The 22,494-nt window shown below is 35.9% G+C and overlaps 1 protein-coding gene across 2 annotated transcripts in view; it reads left to right on the top strand.

Annotated features, from left to right (window-relative positions):
* LOC101692359 (disintegrin and metalloproteinase domain-containing protein 5-like) overlaps positions 1-18,760 on the top strand; it is a 141,423-nt gene extending 122,663 nt beyond the window's left edge. Inside the window, exons 17-21 of one of the 2 annotated variants that reach the window (XM_045070979.1) lie at positions 649-732; positions 1,533-1,644; positions 12,139-12,298; positions 13,959-14,009; positions 18,605-18,760. In XM_045070979.1, coding sequence (XP_044926914.1) covers positions 649-732; positions 1,533-1,644; positions 12,139-12,298; positions 13,959-14,009; positions 18,605-18,617 — 420 coding nt within the window. In that variant the 3' untranslated portion in view covers positions 18,618-18,760. The remainder of the gene's footprint in view (positions 1-648; positions 733-1,532; positions 1,645-12,138; positions 12,299-13,958; positions 14,010-18,604) is intronic. The other variant, XM_045070980.1, reaches the window with a different exon arrangement.
* The last annotated feature ends 3,734 nt before the right edge of the window (positions 18,761-22,494 follow it).

Raw genomic sequence — 22,494 nt, 5'->3', positions numbered from 1 at the left:
AGACCCCAATCTCCCACCTCATAGTTCTCAACCTTAGTTGCTCTGATGATCATGTGGACCCTGCACCCAGAGATTTTGATATAAATGTCTCAGGTGGAGCCTGGTCATAGGTATTTTTAAAATGCTTCTTGGGGGAATGCCTGGGAGGCTTAGTTGGTTAAGCATCTGCCATCAGCTTAGGTCATGATCCCATGATCCCATGGTTCTGGGATAGAGTTTCCCATCAGGCTCCCTGCTCAGCAGAGAGCCTGCTTCTCCCTCTGCTTGACGCTCCCCCTGCTTGTGTGCTAGCGCGCTCTCTCTCTCTCTAGCAAGTAAATAAAATCTTTAAATGCTTGGATAGTTCTGGAGCTCAGGAATTAGTCAAATTATTTTTCCAGATGTTTCCCTTTTTAAGTGGACTTCTAGTGCTAGGTGGTAAGAAAATAAAACTAACTTCTCACATATGGTTACATCTTTAAAATCTGAAGGCTTATAGCTTATTTCACATTTATTTCAATGTTTCAAATTATTACTTTATTTTACTTTTTGTATTTTTATGCCAGTTCTTGATAATATGAATTCTGAAACTCTCTTGAATTTTTCTTATGTATTATCTGTACACACAATCTGATTGTGTGACTATTCTTCCCTTCCTTTTGCTTTTAGTATTGTGTCAAATTTGTGTGTGTAAAAGTTCAATACCAGATAACAGATGAGGAGTGCAACTCTACTTATTGCAATAGCCACGGAGTAAGTAATTTCAATTTTCATTTTAGCAAGATACTTTGAACAATGCTATAAAACAGTTTTGAGATTTAAAAAAAATTTTATTAATCAAAGACAATTATGTAAGAGAAAAAAATTAAAGTATAGGTTCCAAGCTAGGTTACAAAGCAACTGATACCAAAAACATGTTTTTGTTTTATTTGTAAAATTTTTAAAAATCCAAGATGATTTTCATGCTGCTTGGTGTCATCTAAGAGTCTATAATTTATAACCTCAATCTTATTTTCTTAAGAAATGTTGCTAAACTATTAGAGAATATAAAGTAGAAACATTTAAGATGATTCTGGGTGTATGAAGTGTTAGGTAAATATAAGGGGTAGATTTGCTATATGCACCATGTATTGTTATATAACAAAAATGATCTTATTTTCATAGAAAGAAGGTAGAAACTGATAAACAAAGGTCATTAGAAATTTTTTCTAGTCTTGCTTGTTAATTCAGAGTCTGGGCTGTTCTGTGAAACTGGCAACTAAATGATAATTAGTGGCATGTTACTGGTAATTGATAGAATTTGGGTCTGGCTATGGAAAGAGTTGAAGAATTTTTTTTTTAAATTACTTTGTCAGCAGAAGCTAAATATACTTTCTAAAGTATGGACAATATTGAGAGAAAATTTGTGAAAATTTATTTAATTTGTCTATTTAAATTAAATGAATACATTCTCTGAAATAAATTCTCTGTTGAGTAAGTATAGAATATTTATTGGTCTCTAATGAAAACCAATGTCTCTAAAAAATAATTGTTCTATTTTCTGATTACTCCAGGTTTGCAACAATTTAAATCATTGCCAGTGTGAAAAGGGGTTTGATCCTCCTACATGCCTGCAGAAGAAGGGAGAATTTGGAAGTATTGATGATGGGCACAAGGCTCCATCTGGTTTGTGTCTTTCAAATTTTATTAATCAAAGACAATTATGTAAGAGAAAAAAATTAAAGTATAGGTTCCAAGCTAGGTTACAAAGCAACTGATACCAAAAACATGTTTTTGTTTTATTTGTAAAATTTTTAAAAATCCAAGACAGTAGAAGTTTTTTCTGTACTTTTTATATATCAACATTGACATTTATATCAACATTGACACAAAAAGTGTACCCAGATTAGGCAATATAAAAGTAGAAATTCCAGTGCATAAAATTTGACTAGTTAATTTGGATTGTTCACTTTGGATTGTCTCATACATTTCTGGTTTAAAATAATGTTTGTTAGTAGTCATTGTTATATTAATGCCACTAGATTCCTTCAGGCTATCTTTTATTCCTTTTTGCTGCACTGTAAGGATTCCAGTGCAGACTTTTGAACTATCTTCTCTAGAATATCTCCTGTGGGGTTCATGAGTACTATTTTGAGATTAAGAAGTCCTGGCTAGGACTGAGGATACCTGGGGGATATTTCCTGGTTTTAGAAGATATTGGAGCCCACCTAGGATAACCTGGGAGCAGAGGCTCTCTACCCTCACCCCCTTTCCTCTTGGGGCATATAAATACTGAAACTCCTTGGCAGATCTACTTGAAGCTTGGATACTAGGGGGAAGGTGTAGCTAGGGTGACCCAACTTTTTACAGAGTTAACACACAGCCACATTAGACTGTGTATCAGACCAAAAATAAATAAATAAATAAATAAATAAATAAAAGGAATGATAGTTTGACACATAACATAATTTTAAACATATATTATTTTCACATAAATGTGTAAAATAGATATTTATTTAAAATTACATATTGTGTATTAGTGATTTTTATTACATAAATACTATTATTTAAGTGAAACAACAATACTAGTTACCAGTGTGTACAACCACTTAAGAAAATAATATATATGAGCAAAAATGTAACAATATTTTATAATGACAGTATTTTATAATATTTCCCTTGAAATAGCAATTTTTATTTACCTCTTTTTAAAAAGTCTTTACTAGATATTTAAATTTTGCAGGCTATCTTATTGTATATTATTAAGATTCATAAACATAAGAATTTTCAAAAGGGGAATATAAATATAAGAAAAATTAAGCTTGCCCTATATTTACTCTTTTTTTTTAAAGATTTTATTTATTTATTTGACAGACAGAGATCACAAGTGGGCGGAGAGGCAGGCAGAGAGAGAGGAGGAAGCAGGCTCCCTGCTGAGCAGAGAGCCCAATGTGGGACTCGATCCCAGGACCCTGAGATCATGACCTGAGCCAAAGGCAGTGGCTTAACCCACTGAGCCACCCAGGCGCCCCAAGCTTGCCCTATATTTAATAAAAAATAACAATGACAGTATTCTCTTCCTTCCTTCTTTTTCTTTCTTTTTACTAATGAATCATTGAATACTACATCAAAAACTAATGATGTACTATATGTTGGCTAACAACTTAATTTAAAAAATCTTTTTTTAATAAAACATGATTCTCTGTTTTATGATATGGTCAGATATCTTTTTGGCTCTTTCTGTTTCCTTTTCCAATTATACTTCTCTGTATTGCTTGCAGCCTTTCAGATATCCTTCCTTTAAGTAGCAGCAAAGTGGAATAGAGCCAAATGTACAATTCCTTTTGACTTGAAGCTCTGCTTTATCAAGCCACATTCCTGAATTCAGGTGTCAGTCTATTGATGGCATCCATGAAGATCTCCTACAAAGCATTTGAACATGACATACCTGTTGTTGTTGTTGTTTTTTTTTAACTAGATACAGCAGGGTTTTAGGCTTGTAGAAATTATTTTTCAGATCTCCAAAAACATTCATTAGCTTTTTTTCTGTAGGTGTCTTCTAGTAGATCAGGTACCTAGCAGTCAGTTTCTTTTCATGTTTAATTCACCATATAGGCTACCCATTTCAAAAATGCTCATCATTTTTAAGCACTCTGAATCACATTGAATGTCAGAAGTTGTATATTTTTTTCTTTAGGGAACATGGTTGAAAGCATAGAGGTAATTTGCATTTGTGAAATCTAAGTTGAATTACAAACAAATTTCAATTTTAATAAAAGTCTGAGAAGCTCCTGTTTCACTGCTTGCCTTTTTCTAAATACATTTTTTGAGTTCTGAAGCAGTCTGTTTCCAAAAATATGAGTTATAGGTATAGTCAGTTCATTTTCTACCCTCTAAGATTCACAGATTAGCAAATTGTTTCAGAGAAACAGCACGTAAATTCTGTTTTTACTGTAACCTTTCTATTTTCCTCTTCAATGTACTTAAAAATTAAAGAAGTACATTCCTATTGTCCAGCCTTTCAAGAATAAGATTTTATGCCCGGCCGGTATTCTAACACATCTCATATAGCTTGTAACACTAAGAACCATCTTATATGCATCCATGTCTGAGGAAGCCATCACCTTCCCACTTCATAAAGTTTTGAAAAATCTCAGGGTGCCTGGGTAGCTCAGTTGGTTAGGCATCTGCTTTGAGCTGGGGTCATAATCCTGGAATCCTGGGACTGAGCCCCAGATGGAGCTTCCTTCTCAGTGTGGAGTCTGCTTCTCCCTTTCTCTCTGCCCCTCACCCTGCTTGTGCTTTATTATAAACACACTCTCTCTCTGTGAAATAAATTAATTAAAAAAAATCCCATTACCAGCTTCCATACCTTTTGAGGAAACTAAAAGTGACCAAAAGCTTTATTCAGGAAAGCCTATATATCACAGGTAAGCATCTCACACTCCATTCAGTGTTGTGTCCATGGTGTGTAGTATGTATAGTGGGTAAGATCTTTTCCTTTTCTTTGAGAAGAAGCTTATCGACTGAAAGGGATTTGCAGAAGTTTACATTTGGACTGCCTGCTAAATATGCATGAAGATCAACAAAGTCTAGTTTGGATTTGAGCAAGATAAAAAAATTTTTTTATGTAATTAAAATCTGTATAGAAATTAAACTTATTTTAAACTTCATTTTTAAAATCAAATTAAGAACTGGGGGAATATTTTGCTGATTTATTCATTTGTTAAGATATAACAGTTATTGCTACACTTAAGGAGTCAGCAGATATTATAACAATTCTCACATTTTTCTCCCACAGGACATTTGTAATGCAATCTGTGAATCGGAAATGTAACTTCACTTGGTTTTGTAAAACAATGAAGGGAATGAGTGATAGGGCAGTGCATGTTTGTTTCTATGGTATGCCAAAACTAATGCTAATTTGCTAGGTATTTTTGTCAGGACATTGGTGTCTTCAGGGAGAGAAAAGAATTTTTTTTAATTGGGAAACAAAAAGATGCGGTTGATTTAAAATTACATGCTTTTTTCATCCAAAAAATTTGTGATTCAACCTCCAAATATGCTTTCACAATACCTTTTCCACCATACCTATTCCAAATTCTTTTTTAAATTGAGATATAATTGACATATTATGTTAGTTTCAGGTGTACCATATAATGATTCAATATTTGTATACATTGTGAAATGGCTGCTGTAAGTCTAGTTAGCATCCATCACCATACATAGTTACCTTTATTTTTTCTTATGATGAGAACTTTCAAGGTTTATTCTCTTAGCAACTTTCAAATATGTAATACAGTATTATTTACTATAGTTACCATGCTGTACATTGCCTTCCTAGGAATTACTGATTTTAAAACTGAAAGTTTGTATCCTTTGACTCCTTTCATCCATTTCACTCAATCCTCCACACCACTGACAACCATTAGTATGTTCTCCACATCTGTAAGCTTGATTCCACATATAAATGAGATCATATAAATATATTGTCTTAGTGTCTGACTTATTTCACTTAACAGAAGGCTCTCAAGGCCCATCATGTCATTATGAATGGCAAGATCTCATTCCTTTTCATGGCTGAATAATATTCCATTATTATGGCATAACACTATTCCATTATCTACATATGACCACATTTTCTTTATCTATTCATTTACTGGTGGACATTTAGGTTGTATCCATATCTTGGCTATTGTAAATGATGCTGCAGTGAACATGGGTGGATCCTATATACAGCATTCACCACACCACACCCAGTGCTCCACACAATCCGTGCCCTCCATAATACCCACCACCTGGTACCCTGACCTCCCATCCCCTGCCCCTTCAAAACCCTCAGATTGTTTTTCAGAGTCCATAGTCTCTCAGGGTTCACCTCCCCTTCCAATTTCCCCCAACTCCCTTCTCCTCTCCATCTCCCCATGTCCTCCATGCTATTTGTTATGCTCCACAAATAAGTGAATGGGAGAAGATATTTGCAAATGACAGTACAGACAAAAGTTTGATATCCAGGATCATATATAGTTTTGAGGTAGTGTGTTCATTTTCTTTGCCAATTGCTGGTTCATATGGTAGTTCTATTTTTAATTTTTTTTTAAAGATTTTATTTATTTATTTGACAGAAATCACAAGTAGTCGGAGAGGCAGGCAGAGAGAGAGAGAGGGAAGCAGGCTCCCTGCTGAGCAGAGAGCCCGACGCGGGACTCGACCCCAGGACCCTGAGATCATGACCTGAGCCGAAGGCAGTGGCTTAACCCACTGAGCCACCCAGGCGCCCCTATTTTTAATTTTTTAACCTTGCCCTCCATACTGTTTTCCATAGGAGCTGTACAACTTTATATTTTTACCAATGGTGTTCAAGGGTTATTTTTTCTCCATATTCTTGCCAACACTTGTTATTTCTTGTCTTTTTGAGAATAGCCATTTTATTTTTTATTTTTTAAAAATATTTATTCATTCGAGAAAGAGAGAAAGCATAAGCAGGGCAAGAGGCAGAGAGAGGGAGAAGTAGACTCTCTGCTGAGCTGGGATCCCGGTGCAGGGCTTGATCCCAGGACCTGGAGATCATGACCTGAGCCAAAGGCAGATGCCCAACCATCTGAGCCACCCAGGCACCCCATGATAATAATCATTTTAACATGTGTGAAGTGATATCTCTTTATGGTTTTTATTTGTATTTCCCGGATGATTAGTGATATTGAGTACCTTTTCATGTACACATTGGCCATTTGAATGTCTTTGGGAAAATTTCTATTCATTTCTTGTGCCCAGGATTATTTTCATTTATTCTTTTTTTTTTTTTTTGCTAGTGAGTTAAATGAATTCTTAATATATTTTGGATATTAACCCCTCATCAGATATATTGTTGACAAATATTTCCTCTCATTCATGGGGTTACTTTTTAATTTTGTTGATGATTCCATTGTTGTGCAGGTTTGTAGTTTGGTGTAGTCCTACTTGTTTGTTTTTGCCTTTGTTGCCTTTACATTAAGTGTCAGATTCAAAAAATCATCACCAAAATCAATATCAAGGAGCTTGCTACCTATGTTTTCTTCTAGGAGTTTTATGGTTTCATGTACATTCAGGTCTTTAAAACATTTTAAGCTAATATTTGTTTATCATATTAAAAAGTCCAGTTTCATTCTTTAGCATGTGACTATCCAGTTTTTTCAATACCACTTATAAGGGACTGTCCTTTCTGCCATTTTATATTCTTGGCTCCTTTGTTGTAATTGACCACATATGTGTGGGTTTATTTCTGCATCCAAAGTATTTTCATCATAATGTATAATATGCTCTCTTTACTTATTTCTTTTTTTGATGATTTTATTTATTTATTTGACAGACAGAGATCACAGGTAGGCAGCAAGGCAGGCAGAGAGAGGGGAAGGGAAGCAGGCTCCCTGCTGAGCAGAGAGCCCGATGTGAGGCTCAATTCCAGGAGCCAGGGATCATGACCTGAGCCAAAGGCAGAGGCTTTAACCCACTGAGCCACCCAGGTGCCCCTAGTTACTTATTTCTTAAATCCAATGTGTCTTCCATCTGTCATTAAAGATAGTCATTTAGTCTTCATGATCAGTGATGTCTGGGTCGTAATGGTTAGTACTGTAATCATTCTGATTATCATTATCCTAGGAAACATGATTACAATATTTACAAAATGAAAAACTAAATTAGTACTCTTGACACAAAGCACAACAGCCAATACAAAGACTAAGTCAAAGATGGACTACTATTTCAATACCCTTGGGTTGCACACTTAAGTCACATCACTCAGAATGAATCACAAATTAAAACTGTCGAGATCAGCTGTCAGAGTTAAAAACAGAAAGTACAGAAGACAGGTAATTTGTGCTTTATTCATTTAACACCAAAACAGTGTTGCTTTCACTCCTTATTTTTTTAAGCTTCCATATGGATTTTCTTCTTTTGCTTCAACCCTCCAAACCAGTTGCCATAACTCAGAAAATTTCCCATCTCAGGTATGGATTATTCAATATTTGAGACTTTGCATATGACAACTTGGATCGTCCCAGGCAAATATTCATGCTTCGTTTCCCAAGGTCACTCTGGGTCCTGATGTCAGTAGAATAGTGGTTCTTGAGCCTGGGATCAGAGGAAAACTTTCAATCCAGCTAATTTCATTTTAATCAGCTGCCATAGAGTCTGTCTTCATCCATGTATTCTGGGGCTTGTAGATGTACTCTGAAAGCCCCGGGCTGGTATGCCATCTGGCTGCATGCATTTTCTGTCCCCAGTGGTTCTTCCTCGGGCCCTGTACCCAGACAAAGATGAGGCCTCGACTCAACAAGGGAGAAGCTCTTGTGATGTCAAATGCGTTTTGGAGCATACAGATGAGAGGCAAGGTGATCTTAAGAAGCCCAGTTTCTTTAACACCTTTATTCTATTTATTTTGTATATCACTGACTTAACAAAATATGACTTGCAAAAAACTAAAATTATGGAATTCATGATGGCTTTATTTGTAATCAGTACATTATCAACTTTTGTTAATATTTCATGGGTCTTATCAAAGAATATATAACCATTTTACAGCATGACATATATAGATATAAGAACAAAGATATACATATGTACATAATGGAATATATATGTGTTTATGTGTGTGTTTCCTGTTTGCACATTCTAGAATCTAAATTCTCCTATATTTTTATCTACTTGTCTACTTAATATATAAAATCATAGAGTGTATTTTAATTTCACATTATAATTGTTCTTTCAAAAATTTTTTATGTAATCCTAACTCCAGAAATTACCACCAATAATAATATACATTATTCTTGATTTTCAGGGGTTATTATCAATCTTTTTAATCCATGACAAGCTTGTAGTAAAAAGAAATTCATTTACATCTCTTTAATTTTCATGAAGCTTCCCATTTACCTATGATTATAGGAAATTTATAATTCTGCTGTGTATTGCTCTTTCATCACACTTGGCAATCTATTTTACTAATATTTTTGACCCTTTCTAACATACACACATTTATATATGTATGTTTACTTGTAAAATACACATAACTTAAAATTTACCTTTTTAACCATTTTTAAGACTACAGTGCAGTGGCATTAAGTCCATTGTTGTGCAACCACCATCCACCTCCAGGATTCTTAATCTTGCAGAACTGAAAGTATATATTCATTAAATGATAACTCCCCATTCCCTTCTCCCAGGTCCAGGAAACCACCATTCTACTTTTTTTGTCTATGAATTTCACTACTTCTGAGACTCTGTATAAATGGAATCATACAATATTTGTCATGTTGTAGCTGGCTTATTTTACTTAGTACAGTGTCCTCAGAGTTCATGTTGGAACATGTATTTCTTAAAAAAATTTTTTTGGGGGTGCCCCTGAGTGGCTCAGTTGGTTAAGCAGCTGCCTTTGGCTTGGGTCATGGTTCCAACATCCTGGGATCGAGTCCTTCATTGGGCTCCTTGCTCCACGGGGAGCCTGCTTCACCCTCTGCCTCTGCTTGCCACTCTGCCTGCCTGTGTGCTCTTTCTCTCTCTCTCTCTGACAAATAAATACATAAATAATCTCTAAAATAATGTTTTTAAAATTTATTTGAGAGAGAGAGAGCACAAGCAGTGGGGAGGAGTAGAGGAAGAAGCAGACTCCCTGTTGAGGGTCTTGATTCCAGGACCCTGAGATCATGACCCTAGCTGAAAGCAGACACTTAACCGACTGAGCCACCCAGGTGCCATAATTCCCTTTCTATTTAAGGCTGTTAATATTCCATTATAGGTATGTACTACATTTTGCCTATCCATTCATTTGTCAATGGATAATTGGGTTACTTCCAAGGTTTAGTGATTGTGACTAATGTTGCTGTGAACTTGGGTATATTAGTATCTGAGTCCATGCTTTCAATAATTTGAGGTATATACCTAGATGTGGAATTGCTAGGTTATATGATAATTCTATGCTTAACTTTTTTGAAGAATCTCCATACTGTTTTCCACAGAGAATGCATTATTTTGCATTCCCACCAACAGGGCACAAGGATTCCAGTTTCTCTACATCCTTCCCAAAACTTATTATTTTCTGTTTGCTAAATTGTAGCCATCCTGACAGGTGTAAGCTGATAATTCATTGTGGTTTAGATATCTTTATAGGTATAGAATGAAATATGGATCAGAAATTACCTTTTGAATTTTAAAAAATATCATTTTATTGAAAATTGTTATCAGAAAGTCTTCCTGTCATTGTATTTTTAACTTGTTACTTTTTACATGTAGGAAGCTTACAGATTTTTGTGTATACATTTTATCAATGGACTATGACTATTTTCAAGTCTTTTAGTTTTTAGGGCAGTTAATTGATGTAACTGCAATTAATAATTTTGCCACATCTTTTTAATAATAATTTTTCTTTCCTCTTTTTTAGTTAATCTCTACCCCCATCTCATAATTGCCCTGGGTAATCTGTTTAGAATAAAAAGATATAATCACAAAAGAGGTGATCATTATTTTGCTCCTAGGGAAACTTCCAATATTTTATCATGAAAAACAGCAGTGAGACAAGCATAGAATAGACATTCTCATTCTGAAGAAAGAAGTTGGAAGGAAGGGATGACAGATCCCAGTAAATACAAAACCTAGCAAGCTAACTTGCATTAGAGTTTTAAGTTTCAAGAATATTCTCTTTGGCTCGATATTCTGTCCTCCAGGCCCCCTGTAGTGACAGCATCACCCCATAGCCCTCAGTGACATCCACCCCTACCCTTCTGGCCCTGTCCACACAACAGTTTGCAGCCTTTCAGGCACTAGGCTGGGGCAGGCTAGCTGAAGCCAAGGAGGGAAGTTCCTGGGGCTGTGATGGGAAAGAAAACCCTGATCTCTGAATTATCTTTGGGGCATTCTTCTCTCTTCTTGACAAATGAAGTATAACAGCAGTGAAATGACTATATTGTCCCATCCTGTTCCCTTCGGTTCCACCTGGCAGGGTTTCTGCCTTCATAATCCTATCTCTATCTTCTGCTGAGATGGCTGCTAAAATAGTTCCCATGCAATAATCTCAATATCAAATGACTTTCCAGCCACACATTGAGCATTTGATTAGGCTGAGAATTCTCCAAGTCTCTAAGTTCTGGTATCTCTTTGATTAACACTTCTTCAACTCATCGATCTGCTCTCACATTTGCTCTGAGCAGTTGGGAGAGCCTGGGCCATACCTTAAACATTTTGCTTAGAAATCTCAGCTAATGATCCAGTTTCATGGTTCACAAGTTTTATCTTGTGAAGCACAGGGGCAGTTCTAAGAGGAACATATTGAGCCATGATCATGCATGACTATAGCTGGGGGGTAGCTCCTCTACCTGTCAACTTCCCCATTGCTTCAATTGGAAAACAACAAAAACAAAAACGTGCCAATAAATTGTTGCTCAAACAGAGTTTGGCACATTACCAACCCAGATAGGTGGCTAGTATGTACAAAGAGGTGAAAGTTATGGAGCCACATAGATCAGATAATCAGGAATAAATACAGATGTCAGCTGAGAATGAATAAGAACAGATGATGGGGGCATCTGTCAGCTGAGAATGAATAAGAACTGATGATGGGGGCATCTGGATGGCTCTGTCGGTTAAGCATCAGACTCTTGATTTCAACTCAGGTTGTGATCTCAGGGTCTTGAGATCATGTCCTGTGTCAGCTCTGCATTCAGTGCGGAGAGTGCTGGAGATTCTCTCTCTTTCTCTGCCTGCCCCTCCCCATGTGTGTGCATGCACGCTCGCGCTCTCTCTCTCTCTCTCTCTCTCTGTCTTAAATAAATAAATAAATCTTAAAAAATAAAAAGAACTGATGAGAAAAATGTGACATTAACATTAGTTGGATAGAAATGGGTCAAAGCCAGACTTAGCCATGCATTCTATAAAATAATTCTAGAGCCATTTTAACAATTTCCTGTTGCTGTTATTTGACTGAAGAACTTAGTTAAATATTTGTTATTTAGTGACTACTAATCTTTAATTTTTAGAAAAATATTTAATAATGTGAGAGAGATTAAATATCATACTTCCCAAATTTAATTCTTATATATAGGCACAGTCCCAACATTCTCTGTGGGACTAATGTTGGTAATGATATCCTCTCCACATTTTTGCCTGGTTAATACAATCTCTAACATAATTCAAAATGGTTATTTTCTATTATAGGAAAAAGCTACTTGAGGGAACAAAATACCACTCCTTCAAAACACCGATTACTACTCATTTTCTACATTTCTCTACCTGTGCTCATCATCACTGCCACTGTTTTAATAAAACAAAATAATATAAAGGAGCTCTGCTACAGAGAGGAAACTGAAAGTGAGAGGTATATATATGTTTACTCTTATTAAATTCAATGAGTCAAGAAAAAAGTACTCCTGTTTCATCAGGAAAATCTAAGATTGTAAGTTGAACAATATGAGGAGAGGTCCAGGGATACATTTCAAACCAGTTTGATGTTCTCCATTTTTTTTCCTCATTTTACTCATGAGTATTTCTTTAAGAGGAGATATGATTGCTGAGGATAGTCGAGGTTTATTCAGCCTGTTAGTCAGCCAAAGCTGTAGAAATAGTCTTATTAAGATTCTATTGTCCAAAGGCTTCTGAGAATATATAACACTGCATTTCAAAGGAACTTTCAAAAGATAAATTTTTTAGATATTTTCAGACAACTCTATTAGAACAGCTCAACTAAAATGGTATTTATGAACCTGCTTCCCATATATTATTCCAGAATATTATTTTCCTAAGTATTGACATTGCTAGTTTGTAAAGCCATTTCTTAACCAGAAATTACATGTGCAGTTCAAAACACGGGCTAGGAGATGGGAGGCAGCAACATGAAATGGGGAAGAAATTACTTTTAGCCTCAGAAAACCTGGTTTTAACTCCTAAATCTTGTATGCAGAAACTATGATACCTTGAGCAAGTGACTTAATCTTTGTGTTCTTAAAATTATTCTCTATAACTCTATAAAATGAGAGATAATTATAGCTTTCCAATGTATCATAAATTTTTGGGTATACCAAATCAGTAAGTGAAATCACATTGTCTATAATCAGTTACATAAATATTTATATATAGTTATTAGGCCCCTTATTCACAATTTACTGTATTTTCCCACAGAAGTATTTATCTCTAGTTTTAACCTCCAGTAAATGACAGGAAGAGAAGAAGCAGATATATAAGAGAAAGGAAAAAAATAAAAATCTATAGAAAAATTAGCTTAAATTTTTGACTGCAACTTTAAGGTTTTGGCTTAATTTGACCTGAAGAGTTAGGGCTATCATAGAATCAGAGGGCATGTCTATACAAATGTGGGCCCATAAATAATTGAATAAATGTAAAATGAAGACGAGTTCATCAAAAAAGCAAGGTAGATGGCATTTCTCCTAATATTAAGATTCATCTTTAGATGAATGTATAAAGATGTGGTATATATACACAATGGAATATTACTCATCCATAAAAGAATGACATCTTACCATTTGCAACAACATGAATGAAGCTAGAGGGTATAATACTAAGTTAAATAAACCAATCAGAGAAAGACAAATACCATATGATTTCATTCATATGTGGAATTTAAGAAACAGAATTTAAAAAAGACAAAAAACCAGACTCTTAAATACAGAAAACAAACTGGTTCCCAGAAGAGAGGTCAGTGGGAGGGGGATAGGTGAAAGAGATGAAGGGGATTAAGAGTACACTTACCTTGATGAGCACTGAGTAATGTATAAAATTGTTGAACCATTATATTGTACACCTGAAACTAATAGAACACTCACTGCATATTAATCGATTCAAGAAAGAAAAAGAAAAAAAGATCAGTATCTGTTTTATTTTGTTGGAAGGAGACATTTTATTTAATGAATCACAATATTTAATGAATCATTATTTTTCTTTGAAAAATCTTTATTCAAATAGTCACTTAGTTCAAGATTTTTAAATTTCTCCACTTAAAATAAATTTTGTCAACTTCACAGATCTGTGTCAGAAGAAAGCAGCAGTAACAGCACGTTATCCCCCAGTGTAAGGTGAGTGTAGAACTATGTGATAAGTTATTGTGCATTGTAATTTTTTTTCCTTTGGTGCATTGTGTGTTTTGGTAATTGTTTAGGAGCACTGTAAAATTGTTAATTTGAAACCAAAACATTTGTTCATGATATTCCTTATGGTTTTCACTGTTATTTAGTGTTATAATAATAAAAAATAAAACTTGCTCTCATGATATCTCAACCTCTCCTCCCCAACCTACACTAAAGAAATGATTTTGTGTATACACACAAGCATCAATAAGCAAATACTTTGTGGGATTTTTGTTTTGAGCATTGGTAAGGAACAATTATATCATAGTGACATCTTAATGACAAATACAAAGAGGACTGATAAGGGATATCTTTTATGCTTATAGTTACACTATTACCTCAGGAAAAAATTACTGCTAGTAAGGTTAAAGGCTTGGAATATTCACTCATTTTATGTCTTATCTGGAAAATTAAATTTAGAGATCAAACTATGGAGTCATCAAACAGAACATTTTATTAAATTATAAATTCCCCTTTATTTTCAGTACATAAAAATTTCCCTTACCACAGGATGGATAGAATATAAGAAGAGGTAATATAGAGCATCTCAGGTTGTTTTTCAAGTTATGTCTTCTTCCTTGCGGTACAAAGCTGCATGCAATGATATTCATGTGAAATATGTTGAAATAAATGTCTAAACTGAGGACATGTATAATACTAAGAGAAGCAATATAAATAAAATGTGATTAAAAACAGAGAGGGAGGCAATAAGAGACTCTTAACTGTAGGAAACAAAGTGAGGGTTAATGGAAGGGAGGTGGGTATGGGATAAAGTAATTGGGTTATGGGCATTAAGGAGGGAACTTGATATAATGAGCACTGGGTGTTATAGGCAACCAATGAATCACTAAATTCGACCCCTGAAACTAAGAATATACTATATACTAACAACTGAATTTAAATAAAAAATTAAAAAAAATAAAAGCACACCTTCCTAATCTTATTGTCAAGGCAGACTATTTTAGGTTCTACAAAAATTAGTCATATTGCTACTCTCAAGGCAAGATGATATTTCAACCCTCTAATCACAATGAAGTGCATATTACAGGACAGAGAACAATCATGTTTTTTATTATAATCTCTATCAAAAAGACACAAAAAGAAGAAATAATTGCACTTGAAGACAGTGGATGGGAAGAAATAATTAAGGAAAGAGCAGAAATGAATGGAAAGGAAAATGAACAGAAAAATAACAGAAAAAGTGAGCAAAGAGAGACTGATTCTTGAAAAGATTAATGTATGTAATTAAAACTGTACTGTGTATAAACCTGTCAAGTAACATCTTTTTTCATTAAGCTATAAATGTATATAAACTTAGGTCTAGAAAGATATTAGAATAGCTTTATGCTTAATTCATTGGAATGTGTATAATGTGTCCTTAACCTAACATCTTCTTTCATTAAGACAAGTGTTTAGAAACATTATCTGTTGAAGCATATGGGAACAGAAAAAAAATTTATCCAGTAGTTCAAAATAAAAAGTAAGGTTATAAAATACCAATGTCAGATAAGAAAATTACATATTTTTAATCTTTTGGACATTAGAAGAAAAGAGAACACTGTTGATAACTTAAAATAAATTTAAATTTTTAGATGAAATGTATGGATTCCTCCAAAACCATATCTTTCCACCTTTCCCAGAATAGAATAGAAAAAAATTGAAAATACTGAATAAGTCTTCCATTAAAGATCTGGAAACTGTCATTTCAAACTTTCTCATAAACTTAATACTAGGGCATATTGTTTTTGTGGCATGCTTCAGGAGCAAAAGAGCCCAAACAAATTGAGTCAACACTTGCTTAATCACATCATCTTGTATTGCATTGAACAAACAAGTCACAGTATTAAATTCAACATCAGTGAGTAGATGTGTATGATGTATTCTACCCACTCTAATTAGGAGATACTAAAAAGTCACATGGCAAAAAATATGGATGAATAATCATATACTAGGAAAAGAGTGAAGAATTGGGAAAGTAATTCAAACCATTACATCTTCCAAACATTTAAAAAAGGATGTAATACCTATCTTACACATACTCATCTGGAAAATATAAAAAGAAGAAGCATTTCCTGTTTTTCTGTGTGGCTAGTCTACCTTTATCTTTTTAAATTAAATTTTAATTTAATTTTTAATTAAAATTTTTAAATTAAATTTTATTTTTTTAATTAAATTTAATTGGCCAACATATTATTAGTTTTTGATACAATGTTTAATGACTCATTAGTTGAGTATATCGAATCTAACTTTAATACCAAAACTTGACAAAGGCAATAGTAGAAAGAAAAAAATTATAGACCAACTTTTGATTAAAAATGCAGTAATTTTAAACAAAACATTTCCATCTGAATCTTGTTAGCATTGTAAAAGATAAATAAATAGCCATGGAAGGGAAGGGTGATCTAGGAATGAAATGTTGCTTTAAAATTAGAAAGTTGATATAACATAATTCACCATATTAAGAGAAAATGAGAAAAAGTATACAATCATGTCTATATATGAAGAAAAAACATCCTTTCACTATAAAAGTTCCCACTTAGCTAGTGACAAGTTACTATAATGTGATGAAGGAAATTTGAAGCAAGAAAATATAGTAAACATTCCAGTTAATGATGAAATTGTGAATGTTTCTTCCTGAGATCAGGAACATACTCATTTCATAACTGTAGTCCTTTTCAGCATTGTATGGATGATCCTAGCCAGGAGAATAAGGTAAAAAAAAAAAAAAAGTAGAAAGATTGGAAATGAAGAATGAATGATGTCATTGTTTGTAGATGATATGGCTGTGCACATAGAAAATTCTAAGAAATTACAAACCAATTAGAATTAATAAATGAATGTAAGGTGCCTGGATACAAGGCCAATATATAATCAGTTTTAACTTCATACATACACATACAACAAACAATTAGAAAATGATAATTGAAAAATATCACTATATACACTTGTATGTGTGTGTGTGTTGTGTGTGTGTGAGAGAGAGTGACAGGCAGGCAGACACATTGGTTTTAGGAAGATAATTTAACGATTCATCCCTTACATATAACACTCATTGTGTATTATAACAAATGCTCTCCTTAATACCCGTTGCCCATTTAGCCCATCCCCGTACACCTGCCTCCATCAACGCTCAGTTTTTTTCTCTATCTTTAAGAGTCTCTTATGGGGGTGACTTTCTGTCTCAGTTGGTTAAGTGTATGCCTTCCTCGAGGATCATGATCTCAGGTTCCTGGATCAAGCTCCACGTCAGGCTCCCTGCTCAGTGGGGAGTCTGCTTCTCTCTCTCTCTCTGCCACTCTCCACCCCCTGCTTGTGCTCTTTCTCTCAAATAAATAAAATATTTAAAACAACAAAAGCGAGGCTCTTACAGTTTGTTTCCCTCTCTCCTTTTTCCCTCCTTCCCAAATATTCATCTGTTTTGCTTCTTAAATTCCACATGTAAGTGAAATTATATGGCATTTGTCTTTTTCTGACTGACTTATTTTGTGTAGTATAATACACTAGCTCCATCCACATCATTGCAAATGGCAATATTTCATTCTTTTTTGTGGTTGAGTAATATTCCATATTGTGCGTGTGTGTGTGTGTGTGTGTGTGTGTGTGTATACACAATATTCCATATTCCATGTACATATATTCCATATATATACACACACACAATATGGAATATTGCACACATATATACATATATATATGTATACACACACACATACTACATCTTTATCCCTTCATCAGTTGATAGACACAGGATCTTTCCATATTTTGGCTATTTTTGATTAATGCTGCTATGAACATCAAGGTGCATGTACCCCTTCAAATCTGTATTTTTGTATCCTTTGGGATACAAAAGTAGTGCAAAATCTGGGTCATAGGGTAGTTCTATTTTTATTTTTACTTTTTGAGGAACCTCCATACTGTTATCCAGAGTGGCACCAGTACATTACTTTTAACCCATGTCTTCATTTCAAGTAAAGGGCAGTTCTTTTTTTTTTTTTTAAAGATTTTCTTTATCTGACAGAGAGAGGGAACACAATCAGGGGGAATGGGAGAGGGAGAAGCAGGCTTCCCGCTGAGCAGGGAGCCCGATGTGGGGCTTGATCCTAGGATCCTGGGATCATGACCTGAGCTGAAGGTAGATGCTTAACAACTGAGCTACCCAGGCGCCCCAGGACAGTTCTTTAAATGGGATACTTTTATCTTTATTTTTTTAAAGTTTTAATTTATTTATTTGAGAGAGAGAGAAAGAATGAGCCAGGGGAGGGGCAGGGGAAGACGCAGAAACAGACTCCACTGAGCAGGGAGCCTGATGTGTGGCTCCATTACAGGAATTTTAGGAAGCCACTCCTATTACAAAACTAAGAATATTTGCTGTTGAGGTAACAGATAATTGTTTATTCTGGAATTGATTTTTTATTTTCCTGATCCTTTCTCTTCAGTTAACCATGCCCTTTAAATCACCTATATTAGTGCTAAAAACAAAACAAACAACAAAAAAACCCAATACTGGCACTTTGTATTGTGTTTTATTTTGTTTTCTCTTACAGCAACAGTCTCTAACAACTTTGGCCTGGAAGAAGGACATTGCCAAATAAATCATCAGAAACTGACCTAAACCATGAAGGGAAAGATAATTTCACCCTCATCTCTGTTGTTACTGCTGAGGGTTCAAAATATGAAATAATAAATCATCTGCACTTGAATCACCTAAATTATGTCTGATGTTTTCTCTGTATTTTCAGTCTCATCTTCCACCCTATCTACTGCAATTTGAATTCAGAAGAGGCTCTGAATCAGGTGAAAGCAGCTTAAGACCTCATCTCGTGATGCCAAGAGGGGCTGCTAGTTCAGTCTCATGACCCAAAGATAGATTGTCCCATTTTTCCTATGCTGCTTAGGTTGACCTGAATCTTCTTCCCTTGGTCCAACCTCCCTCCTTCTCTTCAGAGCTCCTAGCTTTTGGCTAGCCTGTGACTTGCCACAGTGGTATTTACTCAATCTCCTCTTGTTACTGCTTCTCTTCTTCAAAAACCGTATATCCACTTTAGCCTCTTGAGACACCTGTTTACCAAGAGTATATTTATCATGGAGTTAAGGAAGCAAAAGCATCAGGGCCACTTACTTGAGGGTTCTTTTCAGAGTCAGGACCTTAAATTTTATATTCTTTTTTTTAGAGAGCATTCATCAAGTTTTATATAGTTTGGTACCTACAGAACCTGGATCTTCTTCTTGACCAGCCACCTTGGCAGTGGTATGCTGGAGCCAGTTCATACGAGCTGGCAAGAAATTTTGCTCTCATTAAAAAAATAGACAAGTTTTGGTGAAGGTGTGGAGAAATTGGAACTGTTGCACACTGTTGTTGGGAATGTAAAAAGGTGAAGCTGTTATAGAAAAATTATGATAGTTCCTCAAAAAATCAGAACTCATAAAACTACCATATGTTCCAGCAAAGATAGAGTAGAAATGTCTTGCAGGAAAATTATTTTTCTTTTGGATTTGAAAAGGAGATGGATGTGCAGCTAGGAGGGTGCTGCTGAAATAAAATGTTTTGTCTCCTGGAGAAAACTTCTCTGTTACTCATAATTCCATACAAACTTTGTGAAGGGCCAGTGAAAATTTGGAAGTCATGCAATTGTGTAATACTTTGAGGCTATCTATTCCTATTTAGGAAATGCAAGCCTTAGTAATTCTGTACCAATCAAAATATGTGCTGTTATGCTGATACACTGACATATAAACTCTTCATTTAGTAATAGTGTAAATTCTCAGAAATCAAAATGTAACACTATTTCCTCATGTCTTAGAGTCAACTGCAGGCAGGTTTCAATATCTGACTTTTTCCCGTAATTACTCTGGAAAAATAATCACTTACCTCTACAGTGTTAAATTCTATGATAATTTATGTCATCATGTGCAGGTACAGTACTTTTTCTGGGCGGCAGAGTCTGTCTTCTATTTGATGACTAGCCCTCCAGGCTTCTTCAGTCTTGCAGCTCTGCATTCCCAACACATGATTCCATAGTTGCCAACAAAACTGAAGGAAAGGTGGAAAACACATACCTGTCCACTAACTGGCAGTAATAACAAATAATTCACCCTCATGGCACATTGGCTCAATTGAGTCATACAATCCTAACTTCAAAGGAGGCTGGGAAACATCAGGAGAACTTGTGTAATATTTGGTGAGATACTGTCCCTACCACATATAAAATGGAAAAAACAAAACAAAACAAAAACTAAGGTTGTCACATCTGTGACTCAACATAAGCCTGCCATAGTTCCCATAATGGAAGACCTTCTAAAGCACTCTGTGACAAGGCTGTGGTCATTGATTTGGTTAAGCCTTACCTCTGCTCCCCTCACTTACAGGTCCTTAAAGAATCAGTTTGCTAGTTTCTGAGTTGGATGCTAAACAAATTTCTGAGGTACACTGACATTTGAAAAGTGCCATTGCTGCACTGACATGGCCTATAGCCATTTCTAAAAGTTGGACCCCCTGGGCGCACATAAATACATGCATAATTTGAGTGTCATGAGTGATAGCCACAAGAATATTCCTTGAAATCTTCCTATAACAAGCATCATGAGTGATAAAAGTCCTGAGCTGTTGCACATTTTTATTGAGGCCACCCTGCCCATGATTGTAACCAATGGTGCAATCTTGATAGAGATACAAAGAAAGGCAATCCTGTATGACTCAGGACCCCTCTGACAGTTGCCTCTACCTTGACACCTCCCCAACAGTCCTGCTGAAACTTTCTACATTGAATAGACCCTCCTTAAACTGTGAGTCCTAGGCTGCTGCTATTCAATTTTCTCTCCCTCTCCCCTTCCCTTGGGGTTAGACTGACTGCACTCTCGGCCAGCTTTCTCAGCCTTTTCATCTTTCTCCCCATTTTTCACAGTGGCTTTCCTCCTAATAAAATTAATGCACATTAGTCCTCTCCTGGCATCTGCTTCTCAGAAGATCCAGATTAAAACAAGTAATACTGAAAGTGTTATAAGTAAATGGGTTGTAAGATGTGGATTTGGTTTGGAAGCAAGGAGAACAGGATCCTTGTCAGGAAAAGGGGTGCAGACAATCCCTACCACAAGGTAGCAGTACAATTCTAAACATTTTGTAGGAAAAAGAAAACCTGCCCACTAGAGGAGAATGTGGTGGTAGAGATGCAATCAAGCAGGAATTAAAATCAGTGGAGTTAGCTGATTACTGCTGAGTTTTGTTGAGGCCCTGTAGAAAGATGATAAGAGATCAAGGGCTGTTGCCAAGCAGTTACTGCCTATGCCTGCGAGCCACAGAGTCTCAGTGGTACTGAAAGACCCGCGGATCCCCTTACCCAAGAATTCAACACTGCCACAGGATACAAACAGCAAGAGGTTCTTTATTGTTACGCAGGCGCCTGCGGGTGGTCAGCAGCTCCTGCTAGCTGAGCACACCTGGCTGGGGTGGTGCAGGATTTTTATAGACAGGTACAAACAAGTCCCGGATGGGACGGGGCCGATTGGCTGACAATTTGAACATTTGAAAAAAGGCATACTTGGTGTTAGTGGATTGGCCCTGGAAGACCCCCACGCGCGAAGAAAAAGGGCGGGAAGGGGAAACAAAGAGGGGAAGTTTGACCTTATTACTCAACAGAAAGACATCCTGCCTACGTGACTATGCAGCCCCCTGTCTACATGACCTACATGACCATGCAGCCCCCTTGCCTACGTGACCATGCCCCGGCTATTAGGAGAGGGTATCTTGTTCAAACAGGAGTCAAGTGTCATGCCCTAAAAGCCAAGCGGTTACAGAAAGGCAAAAGAGCAGTTACATTGAATTCAACCCTGGGGGAAGGGTCTTTTCATTGCAAGGGGAGGAGGGGTACCTTTACACAACAAAAGAGCAGTTAATTAGTTAACGACGGGGGGGGGGGGGTCTTTCAGTACTTATAAAGAGGCCTTTATCAGCCACTGTTGCATGTCAGACAAAGGTGAATGGCAGATAGAGAATCTATTGGTTACACTTGCAAGTTCCAGCGACTAAATATTTAGCAAAAGGAGCTCTGTTAGGCTAAGGTCAGGGCACTGTGGGAAAAACCCAACACTTGGGTTTTGGGAAAAGGAAGGAGGAAAACAGGAAGGAGGAGTTCTTGATGTATGACACTGAAGATGCTAATTCTCTTACACCCACCTCCTCCGCTCAGTGATTGGAAGCCACTGTGCTTGAAGATGCTACAATTTCCTCCCCACAAGGCAATACCTACCTCTACCCCTATCTGTAGGCATTTCCCATCTCTTCTTCTGACTCCCAGGCCAATAATTAGGATGAAAGCCTATCTTAACACAGATGGTGATGTGCTGGCCAGGGGGTAGTGCTTAACTGCCAGAATCCAAGAGGCCATAATTACCATTGTGATCAGTATGGGTAGAGGAGCAGCCAAGGGGACTTGACCTA

This window comes from Mustela putorius, unplaced genomic scaffold, assembly GCF_011764305.1.
Source record: "Mustela putorius furo isolate JIRA1106 unplaced genomic scaffold, ASM1176430v1.1 tig00003976_pilon_pilon_pilon, whole genome shotgun sequence".
In the NCBI taxonomy this organism is placed as follows: domain Eukaryota; kingdom Metazoa; phylum Chordata; class Mammalia; order Carnivora; family Mustelidae; genus Mustela; species Mustela putorius.
Note: the sequence above shows the minus strand (reverse complement) of the source record. Positions and strands in the feature narration are given on the sequence as shown.